This window comes from Aethalodelphis obliquidens, unplaced genomic scaffold (assembly GCF_003676395.1).
Source record: "Aethalodelphis obliquidens isolate GAN/ISIS:26980383/991018 unplaced genomic scaffold, ASM367639v1 scaffold8, whole genome shotgun sequence".
Lineage (NCBI taxonomy): Eukaryota > Metazoa > Chordata > Mammalia > Artiodactyla > Delphinidae > Aethalodelphis > Aethalodelphis obliquidens.
In genome coordinates, this window is record NW_020837952.1 from 58,429,901 (window position 1) to 58,454,543 (window position 24,643).

Here is a 24,643-nt window from a genome sequence, read left to right on the forward strand (position 1 = left end):
AAGGGGCCCCTCGGGGGCCAGCCCAGCGGGGTGACCTCCCAGGCACGGGCAGGCCAGGCTGAACCCGGCTGCAGCAGGAGACGTGGGGGAGAGTGGTGTTAACAAACGACAGCAGGAGGAGTGGGTACGGACAGGGCGACAGGGCGCGGTGAGTGTGGGGCGGAGCCACTGGCCAGGGCCCGCCCATCAGAAGGCGAAGCAGCGCTCCTTGGGGTGGCCCACGCGGTCCAGGTTGGGCAGGCAGGCGTACTGGATCATGGGCGGGGGTCCGCACATCAGCACCAGCGGCTCCTCCTCTGGGGGCGGAAGGTGGTCCCGGATCATCTCCTCGTTCACGAAGCCCTGGCTGTAGTCCCAGGCTGCGGGGTGGGAGACCAGGTGAGCCCGAGTATGGCTGTGTGACCAACTGCCAACTGCCCACCCGCCCAGCACCCTCTCCTCCGTGACGAAGTTCCTGTGCCATGAATTCCTCCCTTCTTTCCACAAACACTGAAGAATGAAGAGGCTGAGCCAAGTAAACCCTCAGCCCGATCCCCTGCCCCCAAGCCTGGCTCACCTGTGCCACAAAGGCAAGCCCATCAACTTTCCCCCACCACGCTTCACAGCGTGCAATGCATTTCATTTCCACTGGCCTCTCATGTGGCCCTCAGAAACGCCCTGTGGGCGGACAGGGCAGGGGTTACTGATCCCGTTTTACAGATGTGGGAACTGAGGCCAAGAGGACCCAGAGTTGAGTTGTCCCAGGTCACACAAAAAGGCATGGACAGGGCTGGGACGTTAGCCCCAGGTCCCAGAGGTCCCCCAGCCAGTGCCAGGCTGGTCAGGGTGACATTTCCTGCCCCACCACCCTCCATGCTACCTACTGGCCCTGTGCCCACTGTCTGACTCTTTCCTCTACTGCATGTCGGTCCACGAGGAGCTGTGTCTGGTCCACAGCTGTAGTCCCAGTGCCCAGACAGCCCCATACACAGTAGTTACGCAATAAATGATGAGTAACGGAATGCGTCCCAAATAAGCAATCGGTGAGCCTGAAAACAGCAAGGCCAGGACCCAGGCTGAAGCTCCAGATGCAGGACCCTCGTGGCAGCAACAGCTCCTCTAGGTCCTGCCGGCCTCCCTGTCTCGCACACGCACGTGTACATGCGCAGTGTGTCTCCAGGTTTCACCTGAGATCCAGAGCCACCTTTTATTCCTACAAGTCACTGCTGGTGCCCGTGGCAAGAACCTGGTGCCCCGAGGCTGGCAGGGCTCTCGTCCCACCCAGGCCCTCAGGACTGACCTGCCAGCAGGGGCTGCTCAGGGAGGGGAACCAGCCAGTTCCAGGAGCACGGTGGGCCCACGGGGACGGCAGGCTGGCAGGGCTCCGCCAGGAGAATGGGGCTCTGATGACTGGGGCCCGAGGAGAGGCGGAGGAGGCGACACCCAGCCCGGCTCCACTCTGGCTCCGATCTACGCCTTGGCTTCCACATCTGCGCTCAGGGCCGTAACTCCCCCATCACGGCAGACAATGCTCTCTGCATCACATCATGTACACTCCATGGCGGGGTTCCCTTGCGAGGGGCCAAGCCAGTCCCAGCTGGTCTTGGGATGAGGAAGAGTCTGCTGTGCTGAGCAACGGGGTATTCTTTACCTCATGGACACTGAGCTGAGTAACTGACCCCATCTCCCTTTTCACTTTGGCTGCTGGGAAGCTCAGAGTGATATACATGGCCACCCACAGCAAGTGTGCATCACAGCCCATGCTTCTGTACAAACCTCATTCCCAATTCCATTCTACGGCCCTGCCCTTGTTTTTCTTTCACTCCCACTTTCCATTTATACCACTCCGACTCACTCTATGAGTCTTTGTAAGGTGCCTAAAATCCCTCTGGAACAAGGCGGGACATAGGTAGGTAGATAACATTTTATTAACAGATCTAAAATTACTTTGAAAAAACCTGCATGGGACTAAACCATATTTGCTAGTGTAATGAATGTACAGGTATGTAAGACACATCTCAATTTCACAAGGACGTTTTTAGATAGTGTATTTTTCTTTACTTGTATACTGAAGGTGACTTTGTAGGGGAAACAGAGTCAGCTGGCCCCTCTCCCCTGTTCTTTTGCTTAGCTCCACAACTGCCTGCTGGCCTGGTACCATTTTCCTCCTCAGCGTCTACCCTTTTCAGCTTATACCTAATGTTACGGCAATACCCGAACTACTCTCGAACTGTGGTCAGGGTAATAATAAACGTAAGTGTAGAATACCAGGAGACTACCCAACTGCATTTCTCCTTGGCCAGTAACTGGTTACTCTTAAAACTGTCCCCAGGAGGCACGTCGATTTGGCGTTGCCAGGTGTCACCACCAGAGGGCAGTGTCCACTCCTCCTGTGGCCAGGCCGTGTGCAGGCAACCGGAGTAGAGACCCCTGCAAGGACACTCCCATCGTGGCCAATGAGCCTACCTGACCACACTCTAGAACCTGCAACCAGAAGGGAGCTAAACCAGCTTTCATTTCCCTCTTTTGAATGAGACGTGGGTACAAGATAAATATTCCTTTCTTGGGCTTCCCGGGTGATGCAGGGGACACGGGTTCGTGCCCCGGTCCGGGAGGATCCCACATGCCGCGGAGCGGCTGGGCCCGTGAGCCATGGCTGCTGAGCTGGATGGGAGAGGCCACAGCAGTGAGAGGCCCGCGTATCGCAAAAAAAAAAAAAAAAAAAAAAAATCCTTTCTTTACTGGAAGCTCGGACTCCCAGAACCAGTGCCTCCTGTGCAACCTCCAGTCTCTATGACTCCACTTTGTCTTTTCTGGGTCTCACTAATCACCTGCTACTGTACTTTATAATTTACTAATAAACCTGTTTCCTGTTCATCCTCCCCAGCTAGAACATCAGCATCAGCTCGGGCCAGGCTGGTTTCGGGAACACACAGAGTGAGGGGTCCGACCAGGAGGAGACCCACTGAGACACGGGTGGGCCCAGGACGGCTGGTCCAGCCAGAAGCCCTGGAACAAGACTGTCAGGTCCATGGATCCACCAGGGGCCCAGGATCCGATTTGGTCAACCCAGGAGGGTGGCTCCTCTCTCAGGGATGGACCCTGTTGAGATGGGTACCCCCAGAGCCCGCCTGCTCATTTCTGGGGGAAGCAGAGGGTGGCCTGTTCCCCACACTGTGGTGGTTGAGTCCCAGGGGACCGGGTGGCTGTGTGAGGAGGAGGAGGCAAAGCAAGGGCAGTGTGGCAGCAAGCTGGTGCCCACGTGGGTGCTTTGAAAATGTCCAGTTTCTAATATTTAAAAATTTCCCATGAAAATGCAGGCCCCCAGCTTCCCCTGAAAAATGGAAAGGCTGGCCTCCAGGGCGGTACTCCTGCACAGCAGGGCTGCCCGCAGCTGGGAGGGGGCTGCCCCTCTGCACAGGCAGATGCTCTCCAATTCGTCACAGTCCCCACCACTCCCTATAGTCTCCTAACCCTGAAGCCAAACATCACTGGTGTTATCTACCAAGAAGCCTCAGCTGCTCCTTTTCTTACAACAGAGAAGAAGTTAAGATATTTTTTGTAACCACATCTACCTAAGGCATGAGAATGGAGTACAGTTTAGCTCCCAGAGGGCAACCTTGTTTCAGGTTTTAGGGGCAGCCCTCATTCACCGCCTCCTATGTGACCTTGGCAAACAGCTTAAACACCTGGATAAGTAGAATGAAGGTAACTGTACATCAGCCCAGCCCACACTCCAGGGCTGATGATTAGAGAGAAAATGGGTGTAAAGTGCCTTACAGGGTATACACTGCAACGTGGAAACACTCACCCTCACCCCAGCACTGGCCCTGGAGACCTGCCCCACAGTGAGCCCCGGCCCAAGGGGAGAACGCTGGCCTTGTTTGTCCAGCTGAGAGCAGGGCAGGCAGGGGAAGGTCTGGGGCTCTGGAGGAGGCGGGTGTGAATTCAAGCCCTAGCTCTGGGGTTTTCCCACTGTGTTCCCTCTCTAATCCCTCTTTCCTCATCACCTTCCTCTCACAGGGCCACAGTGAGCACCAAAGGAGACCATGCAAGCAGAAGCCTCCACAACGGCAGAGGGCTCCGCCAGGTGAGCATGGGCCGGCACCTCCACCCAGCCCACCCGCCTGGACGCTCTCACCTTCAGGGGCTTTGTCCACTGTGTACCAGAGCTTGAAGCGCGCAGAATGTTCGTTCCTCAGTTCCTCCAGCTCGGGCCGCAGCAGGATGTCCTTCTCAGTCTGCAGGGGGACAGGACCCAGCGGTCAGGAGGGACAGCGACAGGGACTGCCTTTGGAGACCCTCGTCATCCTGCCCACCCATGGGCCGCACACTTGGCAAAGCTTCCAGGGAAAGTCCAAGTCTTTCTATGTTCTGGCGTCTCAGCTTGTACGTCCACAGTCTAGGAAATACAGATACTACTTCCCCAGATCACACCTGGCCCTCCGCAGCCTTGCCCACGCCAATCCCTCTGCTTGGCCTGCAGCTCCCCACTTTCCGTCCCCACTGATTTCGTTTAGCCAGCCCCACGTGGCCCTGTAGAGTTCAGCTTGTCACCTCCTCCAGGAAGCCTTCTCAGACCCCCAGGGAGCATCAGCAATCTGCTCCTGAAACAGCCCCTCTTTCCATTCCTAACCACAGACTTTGCCCTGTATGTCTGCAGGTCACTCACAGACGGACAGGGCTCCTCAGGCCAGTGGGTGGCGTGACTGATCTCATAAGACTGTTGTGAAACTGGGGGCCAAAGAGCCCTGTTGATCAGAAAAGGTCACAAACCTCTCCTGAGCCCCAGGCTGGGTGAGGGAGACCACGGGAGAGGCGTGGAGATTGTTCTGAGTGACCTCTTTTCCTTTTTTTTTTTTTTTAACATCTTTATTGGAGTATTAATTGCTTTATAATGGTGTGTTAGTTTCTGCTTTATAACAAAATGAATCAGCTGTACATATACATATGTTCCCATATCCCCTCCCTCTTGCGTCTCTGAGCATCCTCTTTATGAACAATGCCTCTCTGACCGCCCTCACTGCCCTGTTCCTGAGGATAAACTCGAGGGAGCGGAGTTCAGGGTAGAAAATTCCACATGGTTAGGGCGTTCAACACAGCAGCTGCTTTACAATCCCCGGGTAGGTTACACCAAGGCGCACACCAGCAGCGTGCCCAGGAGTGTCCACCTCCCTACGCCTCTACCAGCACTGGGTAATGATCCTTTAAGCTTTGGCAATCAGGTTAATGGAAAGTAAAGCTTATGTTTTATTTTTTATTATTAATAAGTTTGTCACTGGTCTAGTAATATCTTATTAGTTTGTAAAAACTTTTTATATGAAGGATATTAATTTTCATTGGTGATGCATTATGTCTCATCCCCAGTTACTTATCTTTCTACCTTATTTATAGTTTGTGTTTTTCCCCAGGGGAGCTTTTCATTTTTAAGCAGATGGTTCCATCAATCTTCTCCTTGACGGGCTCTCCCTGGTGTCTTGCTTAGACTGACCATCCTTGTTCACTCATTCATCAATACTTCCTGTAAAAATGCTCACCTTCTACTTTTTTTTTTTTCTAAGAAAAGGGCATATGTTGAACTCATACTTTATTTATTTTTTAATTAATTAATTTATTTATGGCTGTGTTGGGTCTTCGTTTCTCTGCGAGGGCTTTCTCCAGTTGTGGCAAGCGGGGGCCACTCTTCATCGCGGTGTGCGGGCCTCTCATTATCGCGGCCTCTCTCGTTGCAGAGCACAAGCTCCAGACGCGCAGGCTCAGTAGTTGTGGCTGACGGGCCTAGTTGCTCCGCGGCATGTGGGATCCTCCCAGACCAGGGCTCGAACCCGTGTCCCCTGCATTGGCAGGCGGATTCTCAAACACTGCGCCACCAGGGAAGCCCTCACCTTCTACTTTTTTTTTTTTTTTTGTGGTACGCGGGCCTCTCGCTGTTTTGGCCTCTCCCGTATGCGGAGCACAGGCTCCAGACGCGCAGGCTCCGCGGCATGTGGGATCTTCCCGGACCGGGGCACGAACCCGCGTCCCCTGCATCGGCAGGCGGACTCTCAACCACTGCGCCACCAGGGAAGCCCTCACCTTCTACTTTTAAAGCTTCAATTTTTTACATGTGTATCTTTAACCTAAACTTCATTTTTGTACAAGGTAAGGTAGGGATCTACTTCGTTTTTTCCAAGTGCATAGCAACTAACTCAACACTCCTTTTCCTTTCTCTTTGCACGTTTGGTATGTCACCTGCATCAGATACAAAGTCTCTCCTACACTTGGGTCTGTTTCTAGGCCAGGGCTGTTCAACGGAGTTTTCTACAATGATGGGAACGTTCTACAATAGATCTGTGTTATCCAACAGGGTAACCACTGGCCACATGTGGCTATGAAACCAATGAAATGTGGCTAGTGAGACTGGGAGAGCGAGTTTTTAACTTTGTTCAATCTTAACTAATTTAAGTGTAACTAGCCACATGTCCCAGCACAGTCTAGATTTCCTGTTGTGCCATCCAGACGTGCAGTTAAGTCCAGTAAGCCCAGGTCTCACGTGTGGCTCCAGAACCATGCCATTTTTCTCACCGACACTTTCCAGCATGTTCTAACATCCAGTGCGCTAAGTTCTGCCTTGTCACTCTTCTTTTTCAAAACTTTCTTGGCTGTGCATGTGTACTTTGTCTTCCAGGCCATACTGCATCATTTTGTCATATTAAAGGGGAGAAAATATCCCCACTGGGACTTCGAGTATTACTTGATGAAGAACTGACACCTTCGGAATATCTGTCCCCCTGTCCAAGAACCAGGTCGCCCCGCTGTTTATTAACACTCCCTAATGCCCTTCTGAAAAGTCGTGCTTCCCTTAGGCTGGGGGCAGAGCCCCGGCCTCCCCTGGACTCAGGATGCCGTCCTCAACCTGCCTCCCCACCAGCCTCCACTCCCATCACTAGGTCACTCCAGGAAGAATGCACACGTCTGCAACGTTAAACGCTCCTATCCAAGGCCATCTCAACCCTCACAACCGTCCCGAGAGGTGGGTCCCCCGTTATCCTACATTACGGATGGGCAAATGGAGGGGCTGCGGCCCCCGTCCAAGCCAAGCACGGAGGTCACTGAGGACGGGGGAGGGAGGGGCAACGACTCAACTGGAGCAAAGCAGCAGTTCCCACAGTGTGGCCTGCAGACCCCTGGGGTCCCCGAGACCCTTCAGAGGGACCTTGAGGTCAGAACGATTTTCATATGATACTTAGTTGCATGCTTCACTCTCCTCCCTCACGGCTTCCAGAGGCTACAGGACTTGTGACACTGCACTGACTAAAGTGCAGAGAGAGATACAGAATCCACCGCCCCTGCTAACGGGCACAAAGATGCCCGTCCAGGCGACAGAGGGCTGATGGCCTCCACAGAGACTGCCCCAGCACTACCAAGCTGAACGCTGCCCACCCTCTCAACCCCACCAGCCAGCTTGGAATTTCTGGCTGCTTCCACCCACCCCTAGTCAAGGCCACCTCAGTTGGCCTCAGAGCAGTTTTCTGCAGCTGTGTGGGACCTCAGTCCGGCCCCCCCGCCTCCAGGCTCGATGTCTTCACAGATGACACGGAGTGGAGCCTGGGCCAGATGGACCCAGGGGCAAACTGACCTGAACCACATCTGAGAGGCGCAGGGGGCCTGGGGACGGCCCCCACACAGGCAGGGGGTGCCTCGTCTTAGCTTCCCCCAAAAGGGGCATCACTGTAAGATCCACGTATTCAGTCATGAAACACTGAACCTAGAAAGACCCTTGTGATGACCTTGCTTCATCATCTCATTCCACAGCGAGGGAGCAAAGCCCAGAAAGAGAGAGTGGCTTGTCCAAGGCCGCACAGCAGGCCGGGGCGGGCAGGCGGCGGGTGTGGGGAGGAGGACATGCATTCAGGAGCCGGGGAGCCCAGGTCCAAACCCTGTCCCAACTCCCCCAGCTCAGGGACCTCGCGCGGGTGGGACCTTGGCACGTCATCTGTGAAAACGGCCCTTCGGGCTCCTCCCACTTCACTGGTGGGTTCCAAACTCTGTGTGCGGTGAAGGGAACCCTGAGGTGCCAAGGAAGCAGCCAGAGGAGCTGTGGGTGCTCCAGGGGCCTCACCCCTCCACCAAAGCAGCCCCACTCGGGTGAGCCGCTCTGAGCTCCGCACTGAAAAGCCTGACCCCACCAGCCCCTGTGAGGGCTGCTGTGCACAGAACGTTCAGAGCACCCCTCACATTTCAGCCTCCCTGAGCATCTCCGCAAGGCTGTGCAGACCCCTGAGCAGTGCCTGCTGGGCCTCGCCCCCTCTCAGCAGGAGTCGGGTTTGCAGACCTCAGGTCCACCCACTGACCTGGTTGGCAAAGAGCAGATGGCACACGGTCGGATCATCCGGGTCCTTCATGATCGCACGGATCACCTGCAGCATTGGGGTGATTCCTGCAACACAGCCACCCCCCACACACCGCGTGAGCGCCTGCTGCATACGCGCAGGCCCAGTGCCAGGCAGATGCCCAGAGCTGCCAGGACAACTGGGACCTTGGGAAGCTCCCAGTCACTTGTAATCTGTGCCACATCCCACACCCTGGCCCCGAACCATGACATCCGCCCGCTAGGGACTCAGTGAGGGGCTCCGGGTCCACATACCCGTTCCTCCTGCAATCATGCCCACAGACTTCACCGTTGTGATGACAGGGCTGGATTTCTTGTCCGGACGGATGGCAAACGTTCCTGGGGAGAGGAGAAGGGGTGAGGCCCAGTTCTCAGACATGCTGTGCCTGGGGGTCGGAAGGGCTGGAGAAGCTGCCCCCGCCTCAGGGGTTCGGGCGCGGCGGCCACCACAGCCCCCAGCCAGTCAGGGTGAGGGGGATGGGAAGGCAGCACCGGGACCAGCTCAAATGCAAAGAGGAGCTCGAGGACGAGTTCCTCACTGTGCATGGCTGGGGAGCAGGGAGGCTGGAGAATCAGGGGCGGCCCAGCTCAGCCGTACCCCTTGTTTGTTCTCAGCCAAGCAAAGCGGGTCTGTGGGCCGCATCTGGCCCCCAGAGGCAGCTGGTCTGCAACCCCTGTGCCGGCCACCTTGATTCCTAACAGCCAGGGAAACGGAGGCCCCAGAGAGGAGATGGCTTGCCCTGCGAGAGTCACCCATCCAGACAGCAGCAGAGTCGGGACCTGCACCCAGCATCCACCACCCCCACTGGGTCCTCGGGGAGTCTAACCCGGATCACCTTTGCCCTGGTAGACCAGCAGCCCATTTGGGCCTCGGAACTCAATGGTGTCTCCAATCTTCATGCTTTCCAGGTACTGGGACATCTTCCCTCCAGCGGGAAACTTGGGGTGGGTGTCTTTGAAGTAAACCTGCAAGACACCCACAGTCCTCAGCTCCCCGTTCCCAGGGCTGCCGGGGTGAGCTCTGGGCCACAGTGGGAAGATGCTCTTCTGGGGTCTTCTGTGGCCGTGTGTGGCCTTCTCACACGATGCCCCTTCCACCCATCAAAACTTACCCGTCTGTGTCCCGTTCCCCGCAGTGGTCTGCCCTCCCCATAACATCCCCTTGGAGGGCAAAGCATCAGCCTGGTGTCCAAGGCAGCGACCCGAGGGCCTGCTGCATAATGTTCTGCCAGGAAGCATCTCTGTGACCACCCCCCGCCCCCTCCCCCGGCAGGATATCCCCATGGCTGTCAGCTCAGTAAAGGCTCTGGGAAGCCGGCCCTCCTGGTGGATGTTCAATTCTTTCCACTTCGTGCTGCCATAAAAACATCACTCTTGGAACAATTTCCTTCCCTGTGCCTTTTGGGATTTCAGCTCTAGAAAAAGGGATGTGCTACAACGTTCGTACAGAGAGATGGGCAGACAGGGGAGGAGCTCCAGGGCTGGGATGGCTGCACCACGGGGCATTTCTGCTGGGCTTTGAAGGGCAAGCAGGAGTGATGAGCAGAGAAGGGGGAGAGGCAGTGGGGGAGGGACAGCATGGGCAAAGGCCAGGGCGTCTAATAGGGCTTGGGGCCTCGGGGGTGGGGTGGGGAGAAGAGCTTGCGGCTCCAGCACAGGGGATGTGTCTGTGTGTCTGGGGTGCGGGGCAGGGAGAGTGGAGGGAGAGTGGGCAGAGCCCACTGCATGCCAGGCTGGGGGCCTGACCTTTAGCCAGGGCCAAGGGGGCCAGTGAGGTCTCCAAGCCAGGAAGGGCCTGGTCCTGGTGAGTATTCCATCTCTACTTGAATCCCCTCAACACCTCCTCCACATCTGGCTCGAGAGACTTCAGCAAGAACAGATGCTTGAACTCTCACCACCTTCCCTTTCCTTCCGGACAAAGCCCCAGACTACCAGGGCCTCCAAGGATCTGCCTGGCCCTGCTGACCTCTCCCTTTTCGGTCCCTCAAGTCCTCAAGCCTCCTCCTGACCTCAGGGCCTTTGCACCTGGAAGGTCCTTTTCCTCCGTCTCCACCTGGCTGCCGCCTCCTCAGCCGCCAGACCTTGCCTCACTGTTGCCTGCTCAGGGGGGCAGCTCTCATCACCCCACCCCCGCCCCAGCTCTGGTGCCCATTCTAGGTGCTCAGTCTCTTGTGCTTGTCCCCTGAACAAACACTGACCTCTGTGTGACCACCTGTTCAGTGTCCATTCTCCAGCCAAAGACAAGATACCGAGGCCGGTGGGCCTGGGCACCCAGCACAGGGTCTAAATGACACCAAGCGAAGAGGAGATCCAGGCCAGAGCCAGGACTGACAGGCCCAGCTCCCTTCCTGCCCTCACAGACACAGCGCCCAGCCCAGGACCCTGTAAGACCCAGGGCTGAAGCTGAGGCCCAGCGGGGGTCTCTGCTCCTGTCCCCCCACCCAAGGGTCCAGTGAGGGGGCCCTGGGGCCTGCACAGTGGAGTTGAGAGAGCAAGCCTGATCCCCGGGGGTGCTGAGCCAGGGCGGCCATGGAGGTTTGGGCCTTGACTAGGGAGGGTCTCTAACATCCAGCCCACCGGCCTGGGCTGGTTCACACTTTTGGGTGGGTGTGTAATCAGAGAACACGGATCACTGCTGGAAAGTTTGTGTTTCTAATTTCCATAAACATGTACCGGGCTCTAGTTGTCATTTCTCCTTCTGTTCAGCATCTTGTTTTTTAAGATCCTTGCTGGTTGTTCTACGTCTCTCTGGTCTGTTGCCTCTAATCGCTACATCTTCCCACAGCGCACACCCAGCCCCCGACCGGTGATGGATCCCAGAAAGCCCCTCACCCCGGCTCCCGGACACGGTCCCATGAGCTCCTCATACTGCACCCCCAGCGGGCCCGTGGGATGCTTCCCAGGGGAAGGGCAGGTGCCCAGCTCACTGGGCTTCGCCAGTCCGAGAGCAGGAAGGTGAGCCCTCCACGGGCTGGTGGGCCTGCCTGGTTCCTCTTCTGCAGATGCTCAGCCTGAGCCCGACCCCTGCCCTCTGCCGAGACCCCAAAGCTTGGCTTGTGCTAAGAACTATGATCTGCTGTTCCCTCGGGAACCAGGCACAGCGAGCACAGGGCCTTCAGAGATCAGACTGTGGGGCCTTGGCTGCGAGGTGGTCACCCCCGCGCCAAGCAGCTGTGGCCCCAAGACCTCACCTTGATGACCAGGTCCACGAAGCCCTTGTCGTCATCGCTGGAGACGGGCGTGTAGGGCCGAATGACTAGGTTCCCATCGATTCGAGCCGAGAGGTAGATGTGCTGGCCTGCAGGACAGCAGGGGTGAGTGTGGGCTGACTACCCCTGCAGGGCCCCCTGGGTCTTGTCAGCCCACTTCGCTGCACCCCGTCCAGCATTCAAAGCCTAGCCTGACCTCGGCTCCCACTGCTCCCTTCGCCACCCCCAGGGACTCCCATCACGTCCCATCTCTTTGCCTTTGCTCGTGCTCGTGCCACTGCCGGGGACACTGAAGCAACTGGCCTCTTATCCTGACACTCACCCTTGAAGGCCCAGGGTGGCTGTCACCTCCTCCCTGAAGCCTTCCCTGCACTAACTGAAATGCAAAGCCCCCACCTCTCTGTCCCAGCACCGGCTCCACGTGTGCTGGGTTGGGGCCGCACTCACCGACGGGGAGGCCCAGGATGTGCTGGGGTGACGGCAGAGCAAAGCGGAACCGGCGGGTATCATGGCTGATGACCTGCAACGAAGCGTGAGCTGCTGCATGGCACCCAGGGCAGAGGGGCCCCCAGACTCAGAGTGCCCACCCCTCCCCAGCACCTGCACACGCGTGTGCAAGGGCACAGAGGTCAGGTGCACACTGGGTGTGCCTCTGCTCTCACTGGCCCAGAGAAGGGCACTGACCCACCCAGGGCCACAGGGCAAGGTGGTCGGAGCAGGGAGTGAGCTCAAGATCCCAAAGGGAGGGACTTCCCTGGTGGCGCAGTGGTTAAGAATCCGCCTGCCAATGCAGGGGACACAGGTTCGAGCCCTGGTCCGGGAAGATCCCACATGCTGTGGAGCAACTAAGCCTGTGCGCCACAGCTACTGAGCCTGCGCTCTAGAGCCCATGAGCCACAACTACTGAGCCCTCGTGCCACAACTACTGAAGCCTGCGCGCCTAGAGCCTGTGCTTTAAAAAAAAAAAGATCCCAAAGGGAGGCTGCCAGCCAGCCCAGAAAATTCCAGGGACAGGAGGAAAGGATCCACCTCCACCACAGCTTGAGAAGTGTCCTGGGGTGGCAGAAACAGCTCAGGGACTGGGCCAGCAGTGGGGCAGAGCTGAGACAAGGCCCCATGTGCCCAGGCCTGGGACTCAAGAGAGGGGCTCTAGAAGCCACTACACTAACAGCCGCCCCCCGCCCCGAGAAGTGGGACAGCATGACCGTGGCTGGGCTGCAGAGGGCAGGAGGCATGGCAGCCTTGCTGCCCAGGAGGTCACTGGGGCTGGCCATGGCCAAGACAGGGTGTGCACCCAGGGTGTGGTCAATGGGTGAAGGCCATTCCCCCTCCAGGGTGGGCAAGAGGCTGCTTAAGAGTGAGGCTGGGCTGAGGAAGGAGCCCAGTCCTGACTGGGGCCAGGGAGGCGAGCATCCCACAGTGAGCTGTGTCAGAGCTGGGAACCGAACCCAGTGCCCGGACTCCGACCTGGGCTCCGGAAGGCCCCTGTGAGGTCTCCCCTGCACCAGGTGCAGCAGGATGGTGGGTGTCGAGGGGCCGTCTGGAAGGCAGGCAGCTAGCTGTCCAGCACATGTTGACGCCCACACGAGGCAAGGTCCAGTGATGGAGAGTGTTACCACCCGGAGGGGAGACGCCAGGCCTCTCCAAAGGGACAGAGCGTCACTCTAAGCATCACTGAAGCGTGTGAGCCAAGGCAGGTGGCCTGGATCTCAGGAGAGACGGTGCCCAGCCACCACTTAGGACGCAGTGCTTGTTGGCGGCCAGTGGGCCTCTCTGCCCCACAGTCCGGGCCTGAAGCTGCAAACGGAGCCTCAGGGCCTCCCGCAAGTGGATCCCAGGACTATCAACTGGTCCTGGGGCTCAAGGTCAGAAACCCACGTGCCAGATGTTTTTGGAGGAAGAAGAGAAATGAGAGAAAGACACTGATGATTACTAGCCCAGCACAGCAAAAGTCATGAGGCTAACGTGTGTGAGGGCTCGGCACGGTGCTGGCCGTGATGGCCCGAGCAGTAGACTCACAGAGCTGTGGGCAACCTTGCTGATCGCCTGGTCCAGTCCCGTTCAGAGAGGGGAAGGGCCGACAGCCGGGACCCCTCCCTGGGCCACGGCAAAATAACGAAGAGCAGGCCCACCTGCTGGCCCACCACTAGGCTACAATGGGGGAGGGGAACTGCTAGCACGTGTGCCTCCTGACCAATCCAAGGGGCCTGGAGGGTCCACCGTGTGACATCCTGTGACAAAATACCAGATAGTTATCAAAAATAATGAATCAGGGCTTCCCTGGCGGCTCAGTGGTTGAGAGTCCACCTGCCGATGCAGGGGATGTGGGTTCGTGCTCCGGTCCGGGAGGATCCCACATGCCGTGGAGCAGCTGGGCCCGTGAGCCATGGCCGCTGAGCCTGCACGTCCAGAGCCTGTGCTCCGCAACGGGAGAGGCCACAACAGTGAGAGGCCCGCGTACCGCAAAAAAAAAAAAAAAAATAATGAATCAGCTTTGGGTTAGACATGTAAAGGCGTCCATATTGTACAGCTGGGTAAAAACTCAAGTTATTAAAAAAGAGAAACTAAGTATACACACACCTGAACCTCCACACATCATGTACACAGGAATGTACTACCAGAACGGCTCACGGTGACCCGTGAAGGGGACCCTCTGCAAAGGGGTTATGGAGGAGGGGAACGTTCACACCTCATGAACAGAGCACATATAAACATGTGCTTTTATTTTATAAAAATAAAATTTTTATAGCGAGCACATATAAATCATACATTACTTTGGGAATTAAAAAACAACAACAGACAAAAAGAACTTTATAAAAGGAAAAGCTTTTAAAACATTGTTATTTCATTTTAGTAAGAAAAAATTGTGTATAAGATATATTGAGAGGATAAGTGTGGTCTCATCTGGGAAGCAGTAATTTTTTTTTCTTTTTCTTTTCTTTTTGCCTCTCTCTGGTTTTCAACTTCTATGAAATCCTGTTACAAGTACAGTCACAGGAGCCCCAGCTCTCATGGGGAGCCCGGGTGCAGACTAGAGCCCAGGACTCAGGCTTCCGGCAAGTGACTGACTTTCTCTGCCCCATGACTCAGTTTTCCCTGTCACACCCCTCCTGAGGCAGCTGTGGTGGCCAGAAATAGCACATGGGAGGGGCTCTGATGAGAGAGAGTAAGGAGGGAAACAGCCTTACAGGGTGGGCGGCTGGGCAAAGGAGGGAGAGGATGGTTTTAAATCACGATCAGAGGTCTGAAAAGGAAAAGCATCAAGTGGGGAGGGCAGGAGCAAGCCTGTGGGAGGAGCAGATGGAGCCGCCCCGCCCGCCCGCAGGGAATCCGACAGATGCAAAAGACTCTAGGGGCCCTGAGTGGGTGACCCTGCGGGCGGGGAAGGAGGAGGGGAGAAGACCTTATCTTTAAGGAAGGGGCACTGGGATGGGAGCCGCGAGGCCTAGGCCTAAGTCCTGGTCCTGCCCCTAACTCACAGTGTGACCTGAGTTTCTCCTCTCTTGTCCTCTGTTTTCACAGCCATTAAATGGTTACTTGGACCCAAGAGTCCTTACAGGGTCCCTCCCACTCTGACCTTCTGGGGAATAGTGAGTGTGGTTCAAAGAACCAGCTCTGTGGGCAAAGATCTGAGTTCAAAGCCCTCTGTCGCTTACTGGTAGCCTTAGAAAGGGACCACCTTGCTTTCCCCATCTGTAAAATGGGCAGATAATGGGACCTACTTCACAAGGGGCCATGCCCCGAGCACATAGTAGGTGCCTGTGAAATGCTGTGATGCTGACAAGGACAGAGAGGTGCCCATGCCCCACGACCCCCTCAGGCCCCACACTGACCTCCTTGTCAATCAGCCGCAGCGGGTACTTGATGTCCGGGTTCTCGAGGGTGATGGCTGGGGTGGAGCGCTGGAATAGCTTCATGAACAGGCTATACAGGAACCAGACTGGGGAGAGGACCACGTGGCCCAACTGAAACGACAGGACAGACCCACGAGGTCAGCCTGCCCCCTGCCCTTCCTCCAAACACACCTCCGGGCCTCTCCCCTACCAGAAACGCCCTCTCCCCATCATGTTCATTCAGGGAACCCCAGCTCCATTTTGGTGCCAGCTAGGAGAAGTTACAAACATCAGACTCATGAAACCTATCACTGTGTTACTGAGTCGTTGGGAAAGCTCCATTTTCCCTGAGGAATGGGGACAAAGAAAGCTACATAACTGAGCATGTAGCCCTTTTCACTTTGGCTGCCAGGAAGCTCAGCATAAAGTTCCCAAGTACCTGTGCTTAATCTTGAGCACTGTGTATCTGTGCTCCCTCCCTCCCTCCCTCCCTTTAGTCAATTTCCCTGGCCCTATTAAGTGATGTCAAGTGCTAGTTCTATTTAGACAAACAGACAAACCCCTGAGCCCTGGGGTTCTGCCTTCAGATGCGGGGGCAGCCGAGGCACTGAGCTAGACACTAGGAAGCTCTGCTCCTTGCTGGCTGTGTGACTCTGCACAAGTCCCTTCCCCTCTCTGAACTGAACTGGACCAGGTGATCTGCAAGGTCCCCTGAAGCTCTGAGAGTCTACTCCTAGCATCATGCAGAGCCCTGCACAGGGGTTAACCTCATGACAACCCTATGGGGTAGGCACTGTCATCACCACCACTTTACAGATGAGGAAACAGCTCAGAGAGGTGAAGCAACTCACCCACAGTCACACAGCAGGCAGGTGGGGAGCTGCAACTCAAACCTGAGTCCACCTGCCTCCCCAATCACACTCTTAAACATCAGGCCTCACCCTCATCATCACTCACCCTCTTGCGTGGCTCTGAGAACCTCTTCCTTGCCCGCCCCCTGCCCCCCATATCGCAGCCTCACAAAGACCCTAGAGGCGGTTTGGATTTTTTAAAAACAGAGAAAGCCCACATCCCATGGCCAAATAAAACTGCTTAGGTTTACCTGGAGAGGACACCCTTGCAAGGAAAGTCAACCAGCCTGCTGCTCTTTCTAGCTATTTTTGTCCCTGGGAAAAGCACTTAGCCTCTCTGCCCTGTTTCTCCATCTGTGAAATGGGAGTCATAAGCTACACTCTCTGGCTGTGAAGATGGAGATCGGCTAACCCAGGCCGTCCCCCAGCAGGCACTTGACCTCACTGGGTATCTGTGTGCAGCAGCTACCCTTGGCCATCCGGAAGTCGAGTCCTGGGCAGCCTCCACTATCTGGACCACAAGTGAGACTCAGGAAGAGAACAACAGCAGCCTCAAGACCGCTCAGACCAACCCTACAGTGGAGAACCTGGCAGACCCCACCCTAACCAGGGAGCAGCACAGGAAAGGGGCCAGCTGACACCGTGCACCTCCTGACACGAAGCAAGAAGGGCCCAGCACCGCGCTGTGCCTTCCTTCAGGAGCACACAGCCTGCCTCTGACACAAGGAAACACCGAGGGCCTTTCGCCGCGAGAACTGGCACCACTCTTCAAAAACGTCAAAGCCAGGGCTTCCCTGCTGGCGCAGTGGTTGAGAGTCCGTCTGCCAATGCAGGAGATGCGGGTTCGTGCCCCGGTCCGGGAAGATCCCACATGCCGCGGAGCAACTAAGCCCGTGCGCCATGGCCGCTGAGCCTGCGCGTCCGGAGCCTGTGCTCCGCAACGGGAGAGGCCACAACAGTGAGAGGCCTGCGTACCGCAAAAAAAAAAAAAAAAAAAAGAGAAACGAAGGCCGAGGAATGGGTCCAGATTAAAGGAGGCTCTGGTGGGTCGGAGGGTGCTCCCCTAAAACTCATGTCCACCCAGATCCTGGGGATGGAAAAGGGTTTTTGCACGTGTAATTAAACTAAGGATCTTGAGATGAGATCTTCTTGGATCCCCCTGGTGGGCCCCAGATCCCACGACAAGTGTCCTTCTAAGACAGAGGAGAAGACTCAGAGGAGAAGGTTGTGTGAAGACAGAGACTGGAGTGATGTGGTGACACGCCAAGGAGGCCAAGGACTGCTGGAAGCCACCAGAAGCAGGATGAGGAGGCAGGCCCCTCCCCTAGGCCTCCAGAGAGCACACCCTGCCAAAACCTTGATTTCACACTTCTGGCCTCCAGACTATGCAAGAATGGATTTCCATTGTTTTATGCTACCTAGTTTGTGGTAATTTACATGCAGCCGTAGGAAACGAATACAGTAAGTCCCCTACATATGAACGAGTTCTGATCTGAGAGCACGTTCGTAAGTCCAATTTGTTTGTTAAGTCCAACAAAGTTGGACCCAACTAACACAATCAGCTATACAGTACTGTACTGTAATAGGTTTATAATACTTTTCACACAAATAATACACAAAAAAAAACACACAAAAAAATAAAGAAAACATTTTAAATCTTGCAGTACAGTACCTTGAAAAGTTCAGTAGTACAGTACAACAGCTAGCATATAGGGGCTGGCATCGAGTGAACAGGCAAGAAGAGTTACTGACTGGAGGAGGGAGAGGAGGTGGGAGACGGTAGAGCTGAAGGATCGTCAGCCATAGGAGACGGAGGGCAAGCTGCCATTTCACTCACGCCTGACGTTGGTGTCTTTCACTCACACACGTTCGCACCTTTGAAAGTTTGCAACTTGTAGGGGACTTACTGTACAGAGGCCAAAGGGACAGAACAACTGAATACAATGTGTGGTTCTGAATTTGATTCTGGGCCAGGGGGAAAAAAAACAGTTGTAAAAGACAATCCTGAGACAATAGGTGGCATATGCGTGAAGGCCCATAGATTAGACAATAGCACCGTATCAGTGTTACAGTCCTGATTTGATCATCGTCCTGTGATTATGCAAAAGAATGTCCTTGTTCTTAGGAGATAGATGCTGAAGTATTTAGGGGCAAAGAACCATCATATCTGTCTTTTTTTTACTCTCAAATAGTTTAAAATACACACACACACAATAAGGTAAATATAGCAAATGTTAATATCTGGTGTATCTTGATGAAGAGTATATAAGGGCTCTTTATACATCCTTTCAACTTTACTGTAAGTCTGAAATTATTTCAAAATAAAAAGTGAAGAAGGAAGTCCACACTAGTGGTTCATATAGTGGGGTCAACAACCAAAAGTTCTCCCAAAATACTGGTTCTCAAGAAAATTGTTTCACAGCTTGTTCACTCACCCTCCCTAGTGTACCTCCCTGACTTTAGTTCTCACAGCAGATGACCCTGTGTATTCTTCTTATCATAACACTACAAATTCCCCTTTTTGCCTTGGCTGCCAGGAAGCTCAGAGTCAAGTTCCTTGCTTGCATGGAGGCCTCTTTGCTTCCTCTGCAGGCCTCTTGAGGTAGCATGTTCTACAGAGAACAGACCTGGAATGGGCCCCTGCCCTACTGAGGGTCAGGTGAGAAGATTCTCACCTCTCAAGGCCCAGCCTCACTGCTCCCTCCCTTCCCAGAAGCCCTGCCAGGACCCCCCACTCTATCAACTAGGGAGGACACTCTGGCTGAGTACCTGAGGCCTCTCTGAGCCTCGGTATTCTTGGCTATAGAAGGAAAGTGAGGGCCACTGCCTGGCCAACAGCCCAAGGGAGCTGGGATATGAGATGAGATGGGGGGCTGAGGTCACCGAAGGGTCTATAACCTGTGGAATGTGGGCATGCACACAGGTTTTTCTACCACCCTCATGGGGCCACCATCACCCAGGAGACGGAATACCCAAATGAAGGAAGGGCAGAGGCACCAAGATCCCACACCGGGCCTGGCCCTGCCCCCAAACCGGCCCAGCTGCTTCAAGTTGCCCAGCCGAAGCTTTGGTTACAGGCCTTTTGTTGGGCTCAAAACACCGTGCCTCTCCCGCAGACAGAGCCTCCAGGCTGGCTGCAGCCACGGCCTTGCCCCACGGGGCCCCTCGTCTGTTAACCAATGGGTCTAAACAGAAGGCCTGAGGGAGCTGGCCCCAGAGCACCCCTCCGGCCCGCACAGGGCCACACAAAGGGTCTCTGGCCACCTGCCCACTTAACCCGCACCTACCATGTCCTGGCTACCAAGTGGTATTTCACCCACCCTGGGTCGCATTTAAGGCCCGTTGGCAGCCCTGGGCTCTGGGGTCAGGAGACTTGGGTTTGAGACCCAGCTCAGGACTTCAGGAGAGAATCTTCACCTCTCCAGGCTCCATCTTCCTCAAGTTCATGAGGACAGTCCCACCTAGGGCTGGGGAGGAATCGAGGCTGCAACAGGCCATGTTAGAGCAAACTGGCCAGTGTCCCCGAGCTGGCGCTGCTCCAAGAGTGGGACGTGAATTCTCCGGCATAATCCTCACTTCAATCCTAGGCTGTAGGTACTGTGATTATCATCAAGTTCCAGATCAGGAAAGCCAGTCCTCAGAGGACTCACACCCATTTCTCAGAGAGATTAAGTGACTCACCCATGGCCACGCAACCCAGGCCTGTCCAGCCCTAAGTGTGGCTCTTCCCAAGCCGCCTCCCAGGACAGATGCCCTGGAGCCCACAGCCCAAGTCCCCTTGCTCCAGCACAGTCCAATCTCCCGGCTCTTGCAGTGAAGCCCCAGCCGCCCAGACTAACAGGCTGCTCTGCCACCCCCAAACGCCCACCACGGCTCCCCACTGCCAACACTCAAGGTCCCCACTATCCGGTCACAAGCCTGTCTTGCCTCAGGCCTTTGCACACTCTCCCTTCTGCCCTGAATGCCCTTTCTCTTCCCTCATCCAACAACTCCTATCCCACTTCCAGAGCCCAGCTCAAACGTCAACTCTTACCCTCTAGCTAAGCAAGCCCTCAGCAGACATCCGGAGCCCCCCCCCCACCCCAGCCTCTGCAAACTCCACGGGGATGAGGGTGACTGATGATTCCTCTGCTCCAGGCCTCTCCCACATCAGTCAGGGAAGCCATATCCATGGAGAACATTGTTTAGGGAAAAAGTTGAGCGAAGCTACGTTTGCAGGAAATCACCATTGTTGGGAGTCCTGGAAATAAACTTAAACGACATTAAGAGCCCAAGTGGAGTTATGTTTGGTGCTCTCTGGAGTTTTATTTCCCCCCAGCACAGCCGTTTAAGTGGTCAGCCAAGTTTAATAACTAAGACCCCCCTGGCCTGCAGCTCGCTTCACAGTCTGCAAAGCACCTTCCCTTCCATTTCCTCACTGACCCTCCGCACTGGGAGACAGGCCAACTGCATTCTTCATTTGACAAACGAGGAAACTGTGGCTCAGGGAGGCCCAGGGTGGAGTCTGGGCTTCGGTTCCCAATTTTCTGTCGTTCACCCCAAATCTCTCACCTGCCCCAAATGCCAGCCCATGGTTACGTGCTGAGCCGTGAAAATGACTCATTTGTCAACAGTTCTGAAGATGAGTCCTCAACACTGGCCTTGGCCCTTACACCGAACTTGCGGATCCCAGGCGCCAGCTTCGTGTGCCCTGGCTGCCAGCCCTGGGCTCCCACGGCTGGGCCAGGTTCCCACGTGAGGTCACAGACAATGTGCGACGGCAGACCCAGGAAGGCGGGGGACCTGGTGTCTCATCTCTAGCACTCAGAGCAGAGACACTCAGTAAATATTCGTGGATAAATTCACGAAGGGACAAGAACAAGCCCCTGCACTGCAGTCTCTCTCTGACTTTTCTTACTTTGTCTGAAAGTTTCCGCAACCAGGACAAGGGACCAGATGCCTCCAGGGGGAGGGTGGGGCTCGGCCCTCCACGGAGCACAGGGCTGAGGGGTTGGATCCTGAACTCCTGGCTGTTTCTACACCTGCCTCCCAGAGGTGTGGTGGGACTGCAGCCGCTGCTGGAAGGAGCTGTGCCAGTGAGCGGTGGATAATGTGAGCGGCCTTCCTTCCAGTCCCCGTGCCCAGACGCGACACTCTCGTATCTCGCACAGTCCTTGAGCCCGGGACGCGGGCGCTATGGCCACTGCACTTCAGTGAGGACACTAAGACAGGGTGAGAACTGGCACCCAGCTCGGTCCGAGCACTGAGCCCCAGCCCTGCACAGTCCCTCTGCGTCTGCGGACAGTCGGGCCACTGAGAGAGCAAGGGTGGACTTTGTACAAATTCCTCTCTGGAGGCAGCTGTGAGCCGACCCTCACTGTCAGTCAGTCCTCAGGTCACAAACCCCAGTGGGCACAGCTGTCAGGACCCATGTGGGATGCGGCGGACACAGGTCAGGGGACCGCGTCCCTGGGGAGCTCAAGCCAGTGTGGGAGATGGACACGGGCAGAGAGAAGGGTGCCGTGGAAAGGCGAAGCTTCGTCTCTGGAAAACTGGAGGCTTTACCAGACTCACAAGGGGCTGGGATGCCCTGTTCCCCGTCCAAGGCACCACTCCCACCCCTGCAAGCAGTGGGCAGAGTAAACAGGAGGCAGGCGGCCAAAGCCAAGGTCCCACCCCAGCTCCTCCTCAGCTGTGCTGCTCACACACACACACACACACCACGTCACCCCAGCTCCCCAGGGGAGCTAGGGGACAGCTGCTTCGCCAGGCCTTGACCTGGTGCCCCATAGGCCACACAGTGCCCACCAGGGAACCCACCACCTGCCTTTCCCCACCTCTGCTAACACAGGAAGGGGAGAGGGAAACGGGGTGCCAGAGTCCCAGGATGCCTCCAGGGAGCCCCCAGCTCACCCACCACAGCCGAGGAGCTGGGGAGCCCTAGTACCCCCGTGTGGCACCCAGTCAGCTGCTCACCCCCTGGAACTCCCCACAGGGACCCTGCCATCCGCTCTACCCAGGTCAGGTCTGGGTGGGCAAAGGGACCTGCCAGGACCCCCCAGCTGCCAGCCCCCTGTGCTGAGGCTTCCCTGCCCGCTGCCCGCCAGCTGTCCAGCTGGGATCTGCATGTCCACCTCCCTCATGGCCCCCTTCTCGGGAAGCAGGAGCAAGTGGGAGGGAGTGGAGGAAGCTCTGCAGCGAGGGGCTCCTGGCTCTGCAATTCTGGGAAAGGGAACCCAGGAGGAGGGGCAGGTGGACAGTGGAGCTGCCCTCCACAGGGGAGACCCAGCCCTGCTTCCCAGGGGCTGGGTGTCTGGACCACAGACTAGGCACAGAGCTGCCAGGGGCAGGGGAAAAGCCTTGGACTCTACCTGTGGTGGCGGCCTGTCAGGGTCCACTGAGCACTCACAACTGTGCTGGGGGAAGGGGAGCCAGAGTCGGGGACGGCAGGCTAAGCCCCCAACATACCCCCAGGTGGCTGGCAGGTTCAAGTGCCAACCCCTCGGCGTCCCCACTTCCGGTGTGTGGGAGGAGGCCTCTCTCAGGGCCTGCACGTCTCAGATAAGACGCCTGGTGCCCAGAGCCCGTGCTGGCCTCCCGCAGACGGCGTGGAGCCGCTGTGCCAGGAGGCCTGCCTGGGGTCTGCTCCGGGTATTTGGGCTCAAGTGGGGACCCCGGCAGGGCCCACGAGGAAAGGGCAACCCTGCCACCCTTTGGATAGAGGAGGCTTAGGAGTTGGTGAAGGTCTCCTGACGCTCAGACGGGGCTCTGCCCCTCATAGAGGGGCTCCGAGGGGTCCTTGGCTCCTCGGCACAAACACTGAGCAGCCAGATCTTGGGGACACAGAGACAAACCCAACCAACACGGCTAGAAGGTGAGAAGCACTGTGGGAAAACAGCAGGGGCGGGGGTCTGGGTTCCGGTCCGGAGGCTGAGCAGTGAGGGAGGAAGGGGATTGCTGGGAACACGGTCAGGACGTTACGCTGAGCTGGGGTGATGCCCCCAGGCTAGCCCTGGGCAAAGCCGCCCCCTGGGCTGAACGCCACCCAGAGTCCTGGGCTGGGCCACACATTCACAAGCCAACACCCAGGCCAAGAGGCCTTCTGCCGAGTCCCCAAGGGGGAGCCCCACAGAGCCAGAGGGAGGAGGTGGAGGAGGACGCCAGGCAAGAGGCTCTGGGCCTAATCCTCCCAGTGGCAGCCCTGCCCAAGTGCCCCCAGCCAGCGCCCAGGCACCCGCATGTGTGGGTGGGGACTGCCCTCTGGCCACAGCCTCAAAGTGGAGCGCAAGCCACGCACCACCACTGTGGCTTCTGAGAAATTCGAAAGGCCCGAGGGCGAGGGAGGGTGGCCCTGGGCCGAACCAAAGTGACAGCATGACGATGGACTTTGCAGCTCCACAAGTTCAGACTCCGCCAGCCGGCCCGTGGCCAAGTCTTGAGTGGCATTTCTTCATCTGTAAAATGGGGCCAACGGCTGGGGCCTCTCATGTTTGCTGGGTTAAGAGAGACCAGAGCCTAGCTTGCAGCCCACGGAGAGGGTTCAGGGGCTGTTGTCGGTAAAAACTGCGATCCAGCAACACCGCACGTGTGCGCGCACACACGCACACACACTCATTCCACACGCACACACTCCACGTGCACACACCCACTCCACATACACTCACTCCACACACACACACACACACCTCACACCCACTCCACACGCACACACTCGCAGGTACTCACGGTCACACTCCCGCACACCTGCTCACTCTTTCACTGTCACTCACCCCCATACACACTCCTGCACACGCACACGTCACACCCACACACCCGGTCACACACACGCCCTCACAAACTCACACTCACACATACGCGCTCCCTCCTTCACACTTCACACGTGTTCAGTCGCACTCACACTAACTCACACACGGGGGCACCGGCCACGTTCACCCCCGCACTCGCTCAGCACTAGCGCACACATCCGTACTCATCGGCCGTCCGGGCTGAGGGGGGCGGCGGCGGCGGGCGGGGCGCCCCGAACGCGTGGCCGCCCGCCTCCGGGTGACGCCCCTTGACCGGGAGTGCTGGGCCCGGGTGCAGAGGCCCGGGCGTGAATCACGGCCGCACGGGGACGACCGGGGCGCGGCGGGCTGGGTGGGGCGGGGCCGGGTGGGGTCCTGCGCCCCGCGTCCGAGCCCGGACCCCCCGCCCCTAGCGGCCGGGCGCAGTCGGCGCTGCCCGAGACGGGGGTCCGGCGCCCGCCGGTCCGCAGCGACGCCCCGGGCCCGCGGCAGCCGGCGTCCCCTCCCCGCCTACCGTGCTCAGCTGGGCCCCCATGGTGGCGCCGCTCTGCACTCGCTCCGCCGCCGCCGCCGCCGAGACCGCCGCGCCCCGAGCCAGCCCCCCGGCCGCGTCACCGAGGAGGAGGGGCGGGCCCGA

The 24,643-nt window shown here is 57.0% G+C and overlaps 1 protein-coding gene across 2 annotated transcripts; it reads right to left on the minus strand.

Annotated features, from left to right (window-relative positions):
- On the minus strand, positions 1-24,643 carry CYB5R3 (cytochrome b5 reductase 3). 2 transcript variants are annotated; one of them, XM_027107874.1, is made up of 9 exons: positions 24,521-24,643; positions 15,393-15,524; positions 12,007-12,079; positions 11,542-11,648; positions 9,187-9,316; positions 8,606-8,689; positions 8,313-8,398; positions 4,121-4,220; positions 1-359 (listed from the first exon to the last, which is right to left on the minus strand). In XM_027107874.1, exons 1-9 carry the CDS (start codon positions 24,539-24,541, stop codon positions 187-189), a joined length of 906 nt encoding a protein of 301 aa, XP_026963675.1. In that variant the 5' UTR covers positions 24,542-24,643; the 3' UTR covers positions 1-186. The 2 variants fall into 2 exon arrangements, with proteins under 2 accessions (XP_026963675.1, XP_026963676.1); XM_027107875.1 differs by lacking the exon at positions 24,521-24,643 and adding an exon at positions 22,594-22,679 and having other exon boundaries at positions 142-359.